The sequence below is a fragment of the Eublepharis macularius genome, chromosome 2, assembly GCF_028583425.1.
Source record: "Eublepharis macularius isolate TG4126 chromosome 2, MPM_Emac_v1.0, whole genome shotgun sequence".
Lineage (NCBI taxonomy): Eukaryota > Metazoa > Chordata > Lepidosauria > Squamata > Eublepharidae > Eublepharis > Eublepharis macularius.
The window spans coordinates 139,466,817-139,483,394 of NC_072791.1; the positions used below are offsets into that span (position 1 = coordinate 139,466,817).

General features: G+C 40.5%; 2 protein-coding genes across 5 annotated transcripts in view; both read right to left on the minus strand.

The window, feature by feature from the left end:
• Positions 1 to 2,498, minus strand: part of LOC129325328 (malignant fibrous histiocytoma-amplified sequence 1 homolog) — a 31,819-nt gene extending 29,321 nt beyond the window's left edge. For both annotated transcript variants that reach the window (XM_054973011.1, XM_054973010.1), the window contains exons 1-2: positions 1,542 to 2,498; positions 253 to 544 (exon numbers count right to left, since the gene is read on the minus strand). In XM_054973011.1, coding sequence (XP_054828986.1) covers positions 253 to 544; positions 1,542 to 2,440 — 1,191 coding nt within the window. In that variant the 5' untranslated portion in view covers positions 2,441 to 2,498. The remainder of the gene's footprint in view (positions 1 to 252; positions 545 to 1,541) is intronic.
• Positions 2,499 to 10,699: 8,201 nt separating this feature from the next.
• PHRF1 (PHD and ring finger domains 1) overlaps positions 10,700 to 16,578 on the minus strand; it is a 33,296-nt gene continuing 27,417 nt past the window's right edge. For all 3 annotated transcript variants that reach the window (XM_054970555.1, XM_054970553.1, XM_054970554.1), the window contains exons 15-18: positions 16,381 to 16,457; positions 15,616 to 15,879; positions 13,287 to 13,415; positions 10,700 to 13,099 (exon numbers count right to left, since the gene is read on the minus strand). In XM_054970555.1, coding sequence (XP_054826530.1) covers positions 12,962 to 13,099; positions 13,287 to 13,415; positions 15,616 to 15,879; positions 16,381 to 16,457 — 608 coding nt within the window. In that variant the 3' untranslated portion in view covers positions 10,700 to 12,961. The remainder of the gene's footprint in view (positions 13,100 to 13,286; positions 13,416 to 15,615; positions 15,880 to 16,380; positions 16,458 to 16,578) is intronic.

Here is a 16,578-nt window from a genome sequence, read left to right on the forward strand (position 1 = left end):
TGAAGTGAGCTTTGACTCGTGACAGCTTATGCTAAAATAAAGTTTGTTACAACTTTATTAGGGTTGTTTAATCCTTTCAATAAAGCATAATGTGTGATTGATTCAAATTTTCTCTCTCTCCATGAGGCAACGCTAGAACACCACAATGATAGAGTGTAGAAAGTAAATTTGGGTATGTTCCTGGAGTTCACATCTTATTCTGTGATGTCTCGGATATCATAAGCATGCATAGTATATCACCATATTCCTCACCGTGAGGCTGCAGTTCTCCATTTCTTTCAATCTATTCCACTGGTCCACATAAATCTCTGATTCCTCGTTGCTCTCTAAGTTGGCAATGAAGTGAGCCAATGTGGTCTTCCTCTCCTCTAGCATAGCCTGGATCTTGCACATGATGTCTTGTTTCTTCTCTTCTACCTCCCTCTCACAACAGGAATCTATGTGAGTCCCAACAGGGAGGACAACAGAGTTTGGCACTCTCATGAAGAGATTGTTGATCCAAAACCCAACAAGTTCTTTGAAAGTCTCATTACTAAGCTGGTACCTGAAAAAGAAAAAAAACCCTGCAGTCGCACAGACTCAGCCAGCTGCTCTTGTAGGGTATAGAAAAGCAAACTCTTCTAGATACAAATATTCTAAAGTGGCCTACCAACCACCTCTAATATTAGTAGCACTAAATGAGTAACTTAAATGCAAATAATTAAGAACTATGATGTGATCTCTGAGTGGTAGGAAATGTTTGCAGGTGAAGTGAGGTGAAATATCCATGGAAGATGCTAATAAAGTTAGTGGTGGTGACAAGCCAGGAGAGGGAAAAGACTGCATTTTATTGAATGAGTAATTGAAAGGCACTGTACTGCATATCATAGAATCACAGAGTTGGAAGGGGCCATACAGACCATCTAGTCCAACCCCCTGCCCAGTGCAAGATCGGCCTAAAGCATCTCTGACAAATATTCATCCAGCCTCTTCTTGAAAACTGTCAGAAAACTGTTAAATACACTTTTTTTACATTGAAAGGAGCAATGAGAGCCCATCTGATCTTCCCCTTTAATAATAATATTTTCTTTAACATTGGAATTCACACAGTCAGGGCTAAAACTTGAGACAGACTGCATCATGCCTCATTGCTTCAAGCAACAGATCTGTAGGGGAAAACAGAAGAACACACAGAGTTCACTGAGGTTTTGTGGCCAACCATCCAGAAACATATAATGGTCTTAACACAGTCATCAGAACAACCCGTGAGAATGAATAGGGTAATTATGCATTCTATTAAGAAGATACTCTTATGTCTAACAGCCAGCAACCTGTATAGAAAGTACCACACTAGCAGAAAAAAAAACAATAATTGGGTGTTGTTGTTGGACTCCATAATCAAGGGTACAAATCAAGTTAAAATTACACTATAACTCCCATTGATTTCAACAGAAAAGTAAATCACATGTTTCCCTGTCCTACTAAAAACAGTGGGGATTACAAATAACCAATTTTGGCAGGATCATGCCCCAAGTTTGCAAGGTAGCCAGGATGACACTTACTGCTGAAAATTAATTACCAAGATGACAAGAGCCTGTGGGGTGATGAACACATGATGAGTCATATAGTACTCCAACTGGCCAGCAAAGTCCCAAAAGAGAAATGTGAAATCTTGGATACGGAATTCACTGATCTCGATCCCAACTGTCCTCTCTTCTTCTGATATACAAACAACTTGGCTTTCCTTAAGGCTTTTGCAAATGGTAGACTTCCCTGCCAAGGATGTCCCTAGGAACATTGTCTTTACTCTCCTGTCCTCTTCAGCCTGGCAGTTTTGCAGTTGGTTGAAGTAACTTATAATTTGCTTGATACCTCCTGCACAGACTTCATATGGAGGTTCCCTCAGTGGGTTCCCATATACCTTGAACATCTTCAGTGGCAGATCTTTGAACAACGCCACAGGGAGCTGGCGCACCATATTATTCTGCACATAGAATTCTTCCAACCTTTTAAGTTCCAAGACCACCAGAGGGATGGCTGGAAATAAGTTGCTGGACAGGTTGAGGTACTGTAGTGTGTTACTACAGACAGTCAGGTCTTTGGGAAGGGCATCTAGGCGGTTGTTATTCAACCGGAGATGCTTCAACTTAGGAAAACAGGAAAAAACTCCCTCTGGGATCACCCGGATTTGATTCTGATTGAGTTCCAGCTTCTCCAGATGGACCAAGTTCTTGATTTCCTCTGGAAAGTCTGTTATTTCATTTTTAGACAGAATCAATGTTTTTAGGTTGCAAAGCTTTGAAATCCCATTGAGATGTTTTAATTTGTTCCGGTCCAAATTCAAGCTCTCTATGCAGTTATTTTGCAGGACAGTAGATGGAAGCACTTTGAGCCTAAGTGTGGAGAGTGTCACTTCCTTTGCGAAACTGTCATGCCCTTGATCTGGGGAACAAATTGGCATGAGATGCTGCTTATTAAGAAGCAAGAAGCTTCAGCTTGTGTTGCAAGTTTAGGCCACATTTCATACAGCCGCTCACCTAGAGTGAATAATCATTTGTTCCAGGTAAGCAATTTGCAAGACCCATTGCTCAGGTTACCTCATTATACAAACATAAATGACACCTGGTCTGTGAGGTCAGCCTATAATCTTATTGATCTGTAGCTGCCTGACTGTGAATATGAAGTGCTGTAGGCATGTTACAGTTAAACTTCTGGCTAGCAAAAAGCAGCCTATACAGGAAAAGGGTTCCAGCACAGCCTAATTCCTACTGCGCTAGTTTTCTCCTTGCATTTTTTAAATGCAGGGTGGACGTTTTAAGGATGTGATCCTCCTCTTGCATTCTGAAGCAATCAGTGCCATCCAGCATTCTACTGCCTCAGGCTATGGCATATGTAGATGATGTGACTCAGTCACTCATGGAAAGGATGATTTTTACCAACCATCATACAGCTAACATTTCTTGAAAAAAGATACACAACGTTTGCCAAACTATTGACTTAAGCAACACAGCTAGTAGAGACAGGAACAGGAGGCAAGAAAACAGTTACTACTAATTTGGTTCTGAAGCAGAAGGATCAAGCTCAAGAGAAAAGATCTTTTTACAAGCCACTGTTCTTCCTTATTAGCTTCTGTTTGTTAATCATAAATGTGCTATGGCCAATGGCTAATTGCAATAAACTTACTACTTATTAGCTTTTTCAAACTCAGCCACTAACTTTGCTCTCTAGTGCAGTACTAAACTAGAAGCAGAGCCACCATGGAGGGCTGATCACATGGATCTATTCAGCTAAGAAGTGGCGCTCTTCTCTGATGCAAAAGGCTTTTCAACTAGCAGAAGAACATCTTGCATCAGGCAATTTGCCTTGCACTGGATCAGGTGACAGGACTTCTAGACTGTACCACTTAAGAGAAGGGTTGTTATGCTGAGCGCTTCCTCCATAGTTAGCATATTTGACAAACTTGTTTAGCCCAGAAATGGCACTGCTCAAAATACACCTCCTTGCATTACTTATTAGGCTGATCAGCTTGTAAAGGCAGTTAAATGTCCTGCATACTCAGAGGGAAAGGTGTTAAAGCCAAGCTTCACTCTTACGGGAGAAAGGTAAACAATAATACAGCAGGCCTTCCACTGGATTGGAACCTACCACCGTCCAGCAGACAGTGGCAGAGCCTTCCTCTGGCAGAAGAGGCTCTCTGAATGGAGTGGTAGGATCCAACCTAGCATTTCCTCTGCCCTGTCCCCCTGCACAGCAGTCATCGTCACAAAATCAGACAGATACTCACTCAGACCATACCAAGCCATGCTTTCTGTTCCAGCCCTGTTTCTAATTAGCTAGCAGCAGCTTAGCTTTCTACATCCATCTACTTTCATTTCCTCAATTCTTCTCTTTTCAAAAATAATTTTCAGACCCCACCCTTTCCCATGGCCCATTTCAAAATCCTGTGGTAACATACTGTCACCCTTGCTCAATGCACACAAAATGAAAAGAAAAAACCAAGTGGTGACAACAAGCAGAACTGAAGGCTCAAAAGCAGCTTGGTGTGTAGGACTGCAGCCTGAATGTCATACCTTTGTATTGATACAAGGGCACTATGGAGAGAGGCATGTTTGGTCACCAGTCCCACTTGTGTGAGCTGCTGGGGTATTCTGCACTGGAATATTTCACTCGATAGTATGTCTGCTACAGCAGTAATTTAGAATTAAGGCTATCCACTCCACTTATTGCTACAAAAAAACTACCCCAGAAATATATCGACATACAAGAACAATGTGTGTTTTTATTTGATGGCAAGCCTTTCCTTTTTATTATAGGTGATGAAACTTTGGGGCTTTTGTTAGAAACCCGATCTACAGGATACTATGAGTGGACAAGATAACATTGCTGCCTCTTTTAGAAGTTAAAATAAAATATTCATCATCTTCAGATGTGAGCGACTATTCAACTTCCATCAGCTTGTGATTTAGATACATTATCAAACTCCAGGATTCCTAAAATACTGGTTACATTGGACGCTATTCAAAGAAACCACCCATTCTGACAATAAGCAGTTGAATGCTCCAGGGCCAAGCAGGTTCTCCTGAAAAGCACTTCTCCCCCACCCACCCCCAAAAAACTAGAGGTCACAATAGTTTTGGGAAAAGCGCTGACAGACAGAGGGAAAAGGGCTGGCCCACCAACCTCAGAGGCTTCTCTCTGCAGCCCTGTAGGAACACTTAACTGCTGCCTTCAGCATAGGGTTGCCAGCCTCCAGGTAGTGGCTGGAGATCTCCCGGAATTACCACTGGTCTCCAGGCCACAGAGATCAGTTCACCTGGAGAAAATGGCTACTTTGGAGGGTGGAATCTATGGAATTATGCCATGCCAAGGTCCTTTCCCTCCCCAAACCCCACTTTCTCCAGGTTTCTCCCCCCAGATCTCCAGGAATTTCCCAACTTGGAGCTGGCAACCCTACTTCAGCATCAAGCCCTTTCATGCACTGCTTTATAAATCAAGCATGCTTCTAGAAGAAAATCAGATTCAGTATCTCAGTAAGCAATCAGAATTCTGTGTAGACAAACCATCTATTGTAGACTATCATTTGAAACTCAGCCAAATTCAACTAATATAGACCTTGATGAATTTAAAAAAATGTGTCCCCTCTCATTTTTGTAGGACCTTCTCCTATGTCCAAAATGTCTGTTTGGTTTGGCTCTAAAATTGGTTTCAACCAAGTGGAAGTCCTAATATCAAAACCTCTGGTCTCATATTCCCATAACTACCAATTATCCCAACAGCTGTGGGAATTTTTTAAAAAAATTTCCTGTTCTGAGCGTTTCATGTTTTAATACCAAATAAGGAACTAAATATCTGCAGTAGTCTGAAAGAGGTGGCAAGAAGCTGCATTCAGAGCTTTACAGATTTCCTGTTTCTTTAGGCTGCCTAAAAATAGCTGCACTGTAAGATCAAACAGAACTCTCATCTTATGAAAACTTTGGCCTTATGATAGAAATTACAGTAATATCGCCGTGCAAAGTTAAATATAATATTCGTCCCTCCTGCCCCACAACAAGTTGGGCAAGCATAATTATTCCCTGCCCTTCATGCTTCTTTTTCTTCTCATATCAACATTGGCTGTAAGGAAAGAGTAGCTCATATTCCTATATATGCCAGCAGGATTTGATAGCTGTAGTTCATATTAAAGAGGTATCAGGTATCTCAGCCCCCTCTCCCCATTTTACTTTCCTCTGAAACATGAGCAGCTCCTCAAACAGTACTTGAAAACTGTCAAGTTGATCTTGAGTATCACATCAAGGCTGTAATCCAACTAAATGTTTCCATTGGCAGAAAGGACTTAGTCCTGCAGAATAAGATTTCCTTGTCTCTCCCCCCGCCCCCGCCATCCTGCTGCAGCACAAAAGGCCCCCTGATATGCTGAACCTGGGGGCCCTGACCTCCAACAGCAGCAGTGAGGGGGTATTTGGGGTGGCAGTAGGAGGTGGGCCAGGAAAGTAACACTTGACAAGGCAGCAAGGCGGAAAGCCTTCTGCATGCAGAAATGTTTTGCTGGAGCATTTTTGCAACTAAGCTAGCATGGGCATCATCCCAATAAGAGGTCTGTTGGAGAGATTTGGAAAATTTATATCAAGATGCTACTCAATTTGACTATGTGGTAGCCACAATAAATGCATATTTCCCTAATGTTTCCAGCTCCTACATCTTCAATAATGGAAGTGAGCTTCAAGTTCTTGAAAGTTAAAAAAAAACTAAATTAAATCTACTTTTGTATGCAGTCATGTTGTAAGGATGCATGTAAAGGCTTCTGTCCACTCGGTTTCTCTAACAGTGTGATTAGTAATGCTTTTAGTAACATATTAGTAATGCGCAGCACAAGAGATAGAAGCTTTTGCATTAAATGACGAGTATATGAACAAGTACAGAAATGGCAGAAATCATGGTTGATGAAGGGTGTAAGTAAGTCTCAAATGAACAGATCAAGTCAGGCTTTTCAGTAGCAAATTTATCCTAAATGCAGAGAATAAGTTAGGCAATAGATTATGGTGTATATAGAGAATACAAAATTTAGCTCCTGGATAAGGGTGAAAAAGAAAAGCATGCAGTTCTCCATAAAGAATTGTGATTCTCCATTATGAGGAGCCCCCAAACTTCATGCAACTAGACAGGAAAGTGCAGAATCAGGGTGTGACAGATGGGCAAAGGTCCTGCCTCTTTCTGAAATAATTCTGTTTGGTTTGTGAGAAGAGCAGCCAGCAGCCAATCAGGATCCCTAGAAGGGCTGGAGGAGCCTGATGATTGGGTGGGTGGAGGGAGCAAGAGAGAAGAAGCTGGATTTGAGTTCACCTTAGACAGCAACAAGATTTTCACTCGTGTCTGAAGAAGGGAGCTCTGGCCCTCAAAATCTTGGTCTCTAAGGTGCCACTGGACTCAAATCCTGCTGTTCTACTGATGACCAACCTAAATTGAAGACCGCCTAAACAATTGTCAGAGAAAAAGCTGTTACTTCAGGAATATCAAAAAATCCAGTATCCCTGAAATCTTGATCAAACTCTATGATCCGGGTTAGATAATCTTGGCTTTAACTAGCCATCAGGGCATTTTTAAAGCTAACTTCACCAAATTTTCAAGGAACCGCCCCCAAATTTCATGAGGATTGGGTCCTGGGGTCCAACTCTATGGGCACCTGAACAAGCTACCCCCAGCCACTCTCCATTGTTTCCTATGAGGAAACATTTCCAAGGCTTTTAAACTCCGTGGCTTGTCCCCCCCCCCCCCCAAATTCTCTGGTTCAACATTACTCCCTTGCAAGCTTAACCAACAAAGCCCAACAGAACCAAGCTACAGCAAGGGAACCAATGTGGAACCTGAGAATCCCAAGCAAGGGAGAGGCTTGTTGAGCCACAGAGTTTAAAAGGTGTTTGGCCACAGTGACTTGAAAGGCTCCTTTGGAGCTCAGGTAGGAGGGAAGAGGCAGAATGTAAAAGGAATCCACTCTGCCTGCTGCCTCCTCCTCTGCCCTGTCAGCCTCGCACTGCAGTGGCACAGAGCTTGGCTCCATTCCTGCCACCACCTCTTACTAGAGGATCCCTCTCAATCTGAGCTGCTTGGCTCTCCTGCAGCTTGCAGTGGCTGCCTTATGGTTGGATAACTCAGCACAGAAGAGTCCAATGAGCTAGATTGGATCCGGGGTTCATTCTGAGGAGTCGGCATAGCTGGATTATGCCAGATTGGCATAAATCTGGCTATTTTGCCAGTTCCCAAACCCAGATTGCACATTCCTAGTTACACTGTCAGCTCAAATCAGATAGGTTATGAACATTCAGAGAAAGAGAGATGGAAGGGATCCTATCACAGAGTTTGCCTAGTGTGTAAGTAGGCTAAATCAGTGAATGTGTGGAGATAGGGTTTGCTTCTCCACAATGTTTAATTGGAAGAGAACCTGTCTCAGGATACTTTGGAAGTCTCAGTACCTGTCTTTCTATAATAAAGCAAGTTAACTTGGGGAAGAGACTATAGCTATCTCGACACCCCAACTTCTGATAGACACTAAAGCAAGTATTGTGGGTTTTGAGAGTTCACTTTTACACTGTGAAAATCCTGTTAAAAGAAGGCCATGTTTCCCCTCAAGAATAGATTGGGCTGCTAAATGTACTGTACACTTGTAAATTATCAACTGTAACCTTATAAATGAATAGGCCCAACAAGACTGTGTTATACCTGTAAATATTTTGTCCTCTTTTCTGTACCCTTTTATTCCCCTATCCCTTAAATAAAAAATAAATAATAATAAAAATAAATAATAAATAAAAATTACTATTCTTTTTATGTTCATTATGTTTCCATCATGGATGTTGAACTTACTGAGTTCAGAAGCTACTTGTGTTAACTTGGGCAGGTGGAGGGTCAGGGTAGAAACCACACTCGTTAAGTCTTACATCATGCTACCTATTTCAACATTGTTTTAAGACTTCTACCATCACACAGGGAGATTTCATTGTGGAGTATCAGGAGTTACTTTGTTAGTTAAGCCACACAGAAAAAACTGCCCTGCCATTATAACGCCTGAAAACTGTATTCTTCACAAAAACTTTCCTAATGAATATGCACCCTGGAGAAAAATGGCTGCTACTAGAACAGAAAGGTTCCCCCCCCCGCCCTTATTCTTTCTGAGGTGTGAGCACATTGATTAGGAACTCTTAATGATGTGAGGGCATCCTCTATGCGACATTAGCTGGCCCAGATTCTTGTTTCTTTTTTTGTAAATTTAAAAAAGGTAAGTCTACAGCCAAGAGAAAATATATAGGTCACTTCAGTCACTTCATAAGCAGCCCTGCACTGTCTTTCCAACTTTTAACCTATGGGTCTGATATCTGACACAAGGGAAACAGCAACGTGCTTTTTGTATTTCCTTGCTGTCACTAACCAAATAAGATGACAAGTAGAATCTGAACAAAATTCTTTCTAGAAAAGCTTTTTTTACTGTTAATATCCAGCTGCTGGCACTGTTCTACCTAGAATACAGAGTGTGACACAGTACAAATCCTATGCATAGTTACTCCCGTTTAAGTCCACTGAAATCAATGGGCTTAGACTGCAGAAACTTTGCATAGGATTGCAACTGTTACTTTTCAAAGAGAGGACCATTTTGGAAACTGTTTTTTCCATACATAATTTATAGACTTCTGTGCCACAAGATGACAGTAACTAATTTAGATGGGATTAGAAAAAATCATGAAGGTTTACCATTATCCTCTAGCCCTGGCAGCTAAATGATAGAGCCACTAGGCTTCTGAATTATCAGATACTGGGGGAACAAGCAATGGAAACAGAGTATACAGACCTTGGCAGAGTAGATGAATTCAGCAGGGCACTTCTTACTGTCCTGTGTCCTTAACTGGATAGGGTTATTCACTGGTAAAATCAAATTGTACAAGATCAATGCAGATTGGTCTGGTGCCAAAAAGTAACAGGGTATTTTAAAAAGATGTTTAGACCTATACAAGTTTGAGCTCTGTAAAAGTCAAGAGTGTTGATAGTTGGATTAGTAGTCATCGTCCCCCCCTGGCAATTATTGAATCTTTGGAAATAAAAAAAAAACCAGATTGCTTTGGGTGCAAGATAACCTCACTGACTCAGCTTTGTAAAATGGAATGAAATAGGACACTCAAGTTCTGTCTAATTAGAAAATTCCTTGACTGTCCTTGAATAAGTCTGTGAGCACCCTGTGCTTGCAAAATGTGTGAAAACCTGGTCTTTATTTGGCATAGATGCACAAAGTGGCCTTGGGTTAGTCATTGTTACGCTTCAGACTTTTGTCCCAATTAATAGCTAAGAGGTATTAATGCTGGATTTCTGTACACTGTAGTGCATGGAGGAGTATATAGAGGAGTGGTTTTCCTTTTCAAAAACCTCAACAGTCTATCATCAAAAATATCTTTAAGATCAAAACCATTTACTAGTTCAGCTGTGCTCCAAGAAGCACAAAAATTGTAACTTAAGACACAACTTCTGAGCACAATAAGCAGTAGGGCATGCTATATAATCTTGTGTGTTATGATGGCTTAGAAATTAGGCTTTATTCTCCCACACTGCGCCTTAGTTTCCTGCCACTTATTAGACTCAGAAAAGTACCTAGACAGAAATATAACAGAAGCAAATTTCTCAAGCACTTTCTAGTCACACCTAATGCACTTCTACCCAATTCCTCAAACTTGTACGAGATCTCCTATAATTTGAACAGTGTGGTCTGGTGTCAAAAAGGTAACAGGATGTTTAAAAACATCTTTATACAGTTCCAAAACATATAGGTCTAAAAAGTAGGTGCTGATAGTGGCACGAGACATCTCCCTGCCCCCTCCATTACTGAAGCATGGAAAAGCAGAACGACGCAAGTTGCTCTAGGTATCCTTGGGCAATTCACTTCTCTGACCCTTACTGTTCTCCTTCTGTAATACAGAGCAAATTAATTTTGTATATGTGCATGCTTTATGTGTAGCTGTAAAATAAGAGGAGAGCTATGTGAAGAAGTGGTCTGTACTTAGAAAGTCTCTAGTATGGATTCACCAAGTGGCTCAGGGATAATTACAATGTTTTGTTTCAGTGTTCCTTATGAACAGATCAGGCAGAAATCAGTTGTGTATGTCTTAGAAAGCTTCATTTGTTGAATTTCTCTCCAGGCTCACCTTCCAAACCTAATATTTAGCTAGAAGAACAAGGCAAAGTGTGGATGTATAGGTTTAATTTGTAAATTAGTACAATACTTGAGACTATGCAAGGTGCATATTGTTTACATAGTATGGAAGTTAGTTTACAACTTCTATACCTTTTGGAACACTAGTTAACTTTGAAGCAGCTTAACTCTTCTCTTAAACCAAAGGGTTGTTTGTTTGGAGAATGCTTATTTCCCATTGGGGAGAAAGGTTAGTTATAAATGAAGAAAATACTAAATACTAAATCAGTCCATTGCAGTACTATGTAAAGCTGTAGCCACTGCAGCACCTGCAGTAGTGCAAAATCATGGTTAATGACCACCAAATGTGAAGAAAACTGTTCAGCAACAGGAGGAATGAGTTGGGTGGTGCAACAGTAGCAGCCTTTGAATTGGCTAAATTCCCTTTTGGGTAGTTAGATGACTTAATATTTTTTATTTATAAAATCTCTGACTCCCCACCCCTAAGTCTACATTCCTACTGCCAAGATTTATGGAAGCTTGAGGTAATTTGCTGCAAATGTTAACATTCAATTTATAGTATTGTATACTATTTCAGTTGGGTCTTAAAGCAGTTTACAGTAAAATCTGTTGACAGGTAAAGAATATTGCTCTCCTGATGGAGCTGTTTGAAAGATTTTTATTAGTCTGGGGGTTAACTGGGCTTGAACTGTCATTTGAACACTTTTAATCATGTATTGCAAGCAACCTTGAGCCATGGGGAAAGGTGCAGTATAAATGTTTTAATTAAATAAAATTAGTAGTCGCATTCTGTTGTAGAGAAGATCTTGTGATTCCATTATGTACTATTTTGGTTAGCTGAGCCTCCTTTTTGTCCCTAGCTTACAGTTTTAAAATACAGCTGTCAGAAACTACCTGTGTCAGGCAGCTAGTCTGTGCTTTGCAAGACAGATGAGCAGAAGCCCAATTTAACAGTATTGGGGTGGGGTGGGGGGACAGCATAAATCAAGATGGAACAGAGGCAGGGTTAGTGCACTGGAGATTGGAAGCAAAGCCATGTGATTAGACATGACTTCCCCATTCATCCGTCTGTACTTATATTCACCATCCCATATCACTATTACCAAATCAGGTTAAACTGAGCTTGGGGATGCTCTTACAACCTCTTCGACAATCAGATTGTAATCAGGGTCTCCAAGGGAATTTAAGAGCATCCTATGTGTATTTAAGCTCACACTAACAAATGCACCTAAAGAAAAACCCAAAAGGGAGAGTGCACAATGTCCCATGGCTCATTCCCTGCCCTACAAGACTCAATTAACTGCATGTCTGTCATGAGCATTTGTAAAAATAAATACTTTGCCCTGTCTAGATTACCACAAACCAGAGTCAGACAATGTACATACATGCCACCCCAAGAACAAATGACACCTCCTACAGGGACTAAAACAATTCAAAATAATTTTATAAATTGTCACATTTCTGCTTTTTACATCCTTCTCTTGCATTCCTTGGATTTGCCACTGAAAATTCGCAATCTGTGTTTCCCCCCACCCATCCCCCAGCCAGTGAAAGGCAGCTTCGTTCAATGCAAAACAACTCAAAACCAACTTTCAGGACATTATTCACAGGAAGTGCAACTTAGTTCAGTTCTCCTGCCATGAGACCCCCACAAATCCCATCTGGAGATCCTCATCAAGTTAATTTAACAGGGTAAATAAATGCCACTTGAGGAGCAATATTTTCTGAAGAAAATTCATAAAGTCTAAGTGCGTGTCTTCATTTCCCATATGACAGATTAAATCAAAGTTTCTCTAACTGAACAGGCCAAAAATGCCATAGTTCAAGTATTAAACCAATTTCAGAGAAATCTTTAAAGAATCTGTATTTTTGATAAATAAGAACACAATGGGAACAGCACACATTGCTGCATACAGTATATAAAAATGTTTTCTTTCACCTGTGAGCAGGACAGATGCACAGACCCCCTCCCAAAAAAGTGATAAACCTAAACCATGAAAACAGGGCACTCCCCTACATATGTACACACACAGAGTTCTCTTTGTCCAAACCTACTCCACAAGTTAAAGGGGGATGTGCTGACATATTTTGGCTCTTGAATTGCAGTGAAATTTAAGAGGAGATTCTAGTCCTCTGTGAAAACATGTTATCCTGCAGGCAGATCCCATTGCATCCAGTGTTTTTTGGGGGAGGAAGGGTGTTCCATAACATGCAACTGCGTATCTCCATCTTTCTGTGGAAGAAAAATTCCTTGATGAGAAGCATCTCCACTGTTTCACCTGAAGTCTCAGCTTCTCAGTTCCCAAGTTCCCGAGGCTCTTCTTCAGTATCAGTCTTCTTGTGCTTCCTCATATGTTTGTACTTCTCAACATAAGCCTTTACAAGATTAGCCACCTTCACAGGATTGATTTCACCACTTTTGCTATGACAGATCTACAAATCAAAAAGAAGGGGATCAAATCTGTTTCAATAACTTTAGTGATAATCAGTCTAATCTGAACATGCAAAGAAGTAGGATACACTTTTGTGAGTAGCTAAACCCCACCTCCTAGTCAAAGCAGATGACCCTTCAGTGGCCACGAATACCACTGCCAGCTTATATGTTTTTCCCTCCTGTTACCTTTTGCACTGCTTTCCGAAGGATATCTTTGTATTCCTCCTTCGTGATCTCTCTCTTCTGGTAAAAGGGCTTGATTGCAAGTTTCACTTCTTCCACAGCTCTCTCTTGCATATGAAGCTTCTTCATGTACTACAAGATCAAAAAACTGGATTATCCCAAACTATCTCAGGTCAAAGCATCCAATAGCCAGTTCTTTTATTATAGGAGCATGGCTGCTACTTGCCTACATGAACTGAATCCCTCACTGGTCAAGTAACATTACGGGGAAGTTACATGGGATGAGCAGATATGGTAACATTCAGGCAACCAGGAAGCCTCAATGTCAAAATAAGGCTTGGTCCAGAAGGAACTAGCCATTCTTAAGTCAACACTAGAACTTGTAAATGGCTTTTGAGCATGTGGAGAGTACCAAGTCTGTTATTTCAACCAACGTTTGCCTTTAGACCTGGCATGGATTCTTAACACCAGGGCTCAGGAATATGCAAAAAGATGGAAAGATGCTGAAAGCCTCTGAACATGTCTTCCCTGAGCAAGACAGACACAAGAGCAGCTTACTCAAATCTTAGTTACATAAAATAGACTTTATAAATTAAAAGCTTTTTGTCACAAGTTCTACAGGAAATCTTAACGACAAGCTCTTAGTATTTTTCATTGCTTTGTTCCTTGACTAGTTTATTAGCATATGCAACTCCAAGCTGAAGATGCATCACCATCTCCTTGGCTAATGTAAACTGTCTTATCAGCTCCTCAAAATATCTTGAGGGCACTCAGTCTAAATTTTTACTAGCAAGGCTTGTTTATGCAGTCACTATATTCCTGGACAAATTTTCTCAACATCCTAGAAGCTCCTGAAGGCAGTTTTGCAGTCACCAGACAAGAGAAAAGGCTTTCTTAAGAATCAGTGACTAAGAGATAAAAGAACAAAGGGCAGGAGGAAATAGAAAGTTTTCATAATGGAGAGAAACAAAAACTGGGTCTTCCAAAGACCTGGACTGAGACAGGCACTATTATTCATAAAGGATATGATATAGCATTAGGGGTACCTAGTGAGATAGACAAGATTACTGATAAAGTTACTGGAAATACCAAAAGAAGAGCACCTCCAAAAGGATCTTTCTGTACCATAAGAGGAGTTAAGAAGACATACATTAATTTACTCAGATAAATACATGTTGGAACAAAAAAGGAACACAAACTTTAGATCAGAGCAGAAAATTCATAGAACCAAAAAAAAGGAAAAATGTGACATTAATATAGTACCATAATGCCATTATGAAAATCACATATGAGAGTAATTCTAGCCACCACATTTCTAAAAGGATCTAGTAGAACTGGAGAAAGTACAAAACCAGTAGCTAAGATTAACAACAGATGGAACATGGTACAGATTTATAAAATGGAACCAGCATGGAATGAATGGGGAGAAGTTACTCTCAATGCACTTGAATGTAGATATATCTAGTGAAACTGTGACTGGTAGCAGGTTAAAGATAAACAAAAGGAAATGAATCTTTACATTAATAGAATTCTTTGCCATGAGCTTCTGCAATATAAACTAGCTTAAATACCATCAAAAAGTATTAGAGTACGCAAATTAGAACTCATTGGTAGCCTACTTGTAGCAGCAAAAACAATAATCACAACGAAATGGAATGCCAAGGCAGCACCAATGGCTTAGTAAGGTGTGAGACCAAATGATTATGGAAAAAAATTACAGAAAATTCAACAATCGTCAAGAAAAGAAAAGACAATAGAAATTTACAGAAAGTGGAAGCCATTTCTTGACTATATTACAACAAGCGACATAAAATCTACGAACACAATTCACCAGTCAGTAACAGAAACATAAGCAACTGAAGAACAACGAAACTTTCATGGAACTCTATGGGGGAAACAAATTAAAGAAAAAGGAACTTTAAATATTAATAGTAAAACTAATAAACATGTTATTGTTAAGCAAATGTAAAAGTAAGTCTTGAATTGGACTATGTACTTGATAACCCTTAATAAAATAAAATAAAAGTATTAAGACCACAATCACAGAAGACAGACCTATCAACAACTTTTCATCACATTAGTTAAACAGAGCTTTCACATCCAGTGGTTATATGCCTCTGGTGGTAAATACTGGACAAACCGTAAGGGCCATAACGCCACCTGACTTGCAGGTTTCTCTGTGGCACCCGTTGACAGCTGCTAGAGATGGAATATAGGACTAAGTGGTCTGACTCAGCAGGACAAATGCTAGGTTCATTTATTCCTCCCCCCTTCAAACTCAGCCTATAATCATTACCTTAGTTATCCACTCATTTCATTCACATTCACTCACCTCTTCATTTTTTGTCTTCTCCAGTGGAGATTTAGGAGCTTTGACTTTATCTTCTTCTGTATCTCCTGTGGAAGCTGCTTGAATTCCTGGCTCTGAGGCTGTAGTGAGATTGCCAGCCTCTGGAGTCAGCCCCTGTCCAGCCACACAGCTAAGCAAAGGAAGGCTCCCTTGCATGATGAACTGAACAGTGGGCTGGCTGACAGGTGCATACGGTGGCAGACTTGAGGCCAGAGGTGCTGTCAAAGGTAGGTCTTGGTTGTAAACCTGAAGAAAAGAAACGGATATTAGTAACCACAACACTAAGCATAGGGCCTCAGGCATTCCAAGGGCAGTATTATTCTCCAGAACTGTACAAGTGACTTGCTGCTAATTCAAAATGGCTCATCAGCCTCACTTCTACTGCTAGTAAGAAGGTCAAGAAAACATGTTTTTACAGAGTCCAAGAACTGATTTGTTTTTGAAATTACAAGTCTACTTGCAAAGTAACAGAAAATCCTTTTCATTTCAAAACCGAAGGCACAAGAATATCAACATCAGGAGATTACTTGATGTATATGGGCTGTATGAAATGTACTTCATGGGGGAGGAGGTGAGCAGCATTCCACAATGACAGTCAGGTGGGACACAACGAGATCACAGATGAAGTGGAATGGCCTTCTGTGATACTCGAGTTCTGGCATGGTAACAAACCTGAGAGGAATCTAGATCAGGAAACATAGGCTCAGGAATCATATAATTGGTTGGAGGAGGCTCAGTTAACTGCACCTGATTTAACGTTTGGGTCAAATCCTCTGCTTTCCAGACCCCTTCTTTCATTCTCTGCTGTCTGCAGAATGGCACTCCTAAAAATCCAAGAGAACAGCACTTCAGGGTAGCAATAAATCCAGGCCATCACAAGAAGTTAAAGACTCAAGTGTAACCCCTTAATCCACTTTAACACTGATTCCATAAGAGAGATTCTAT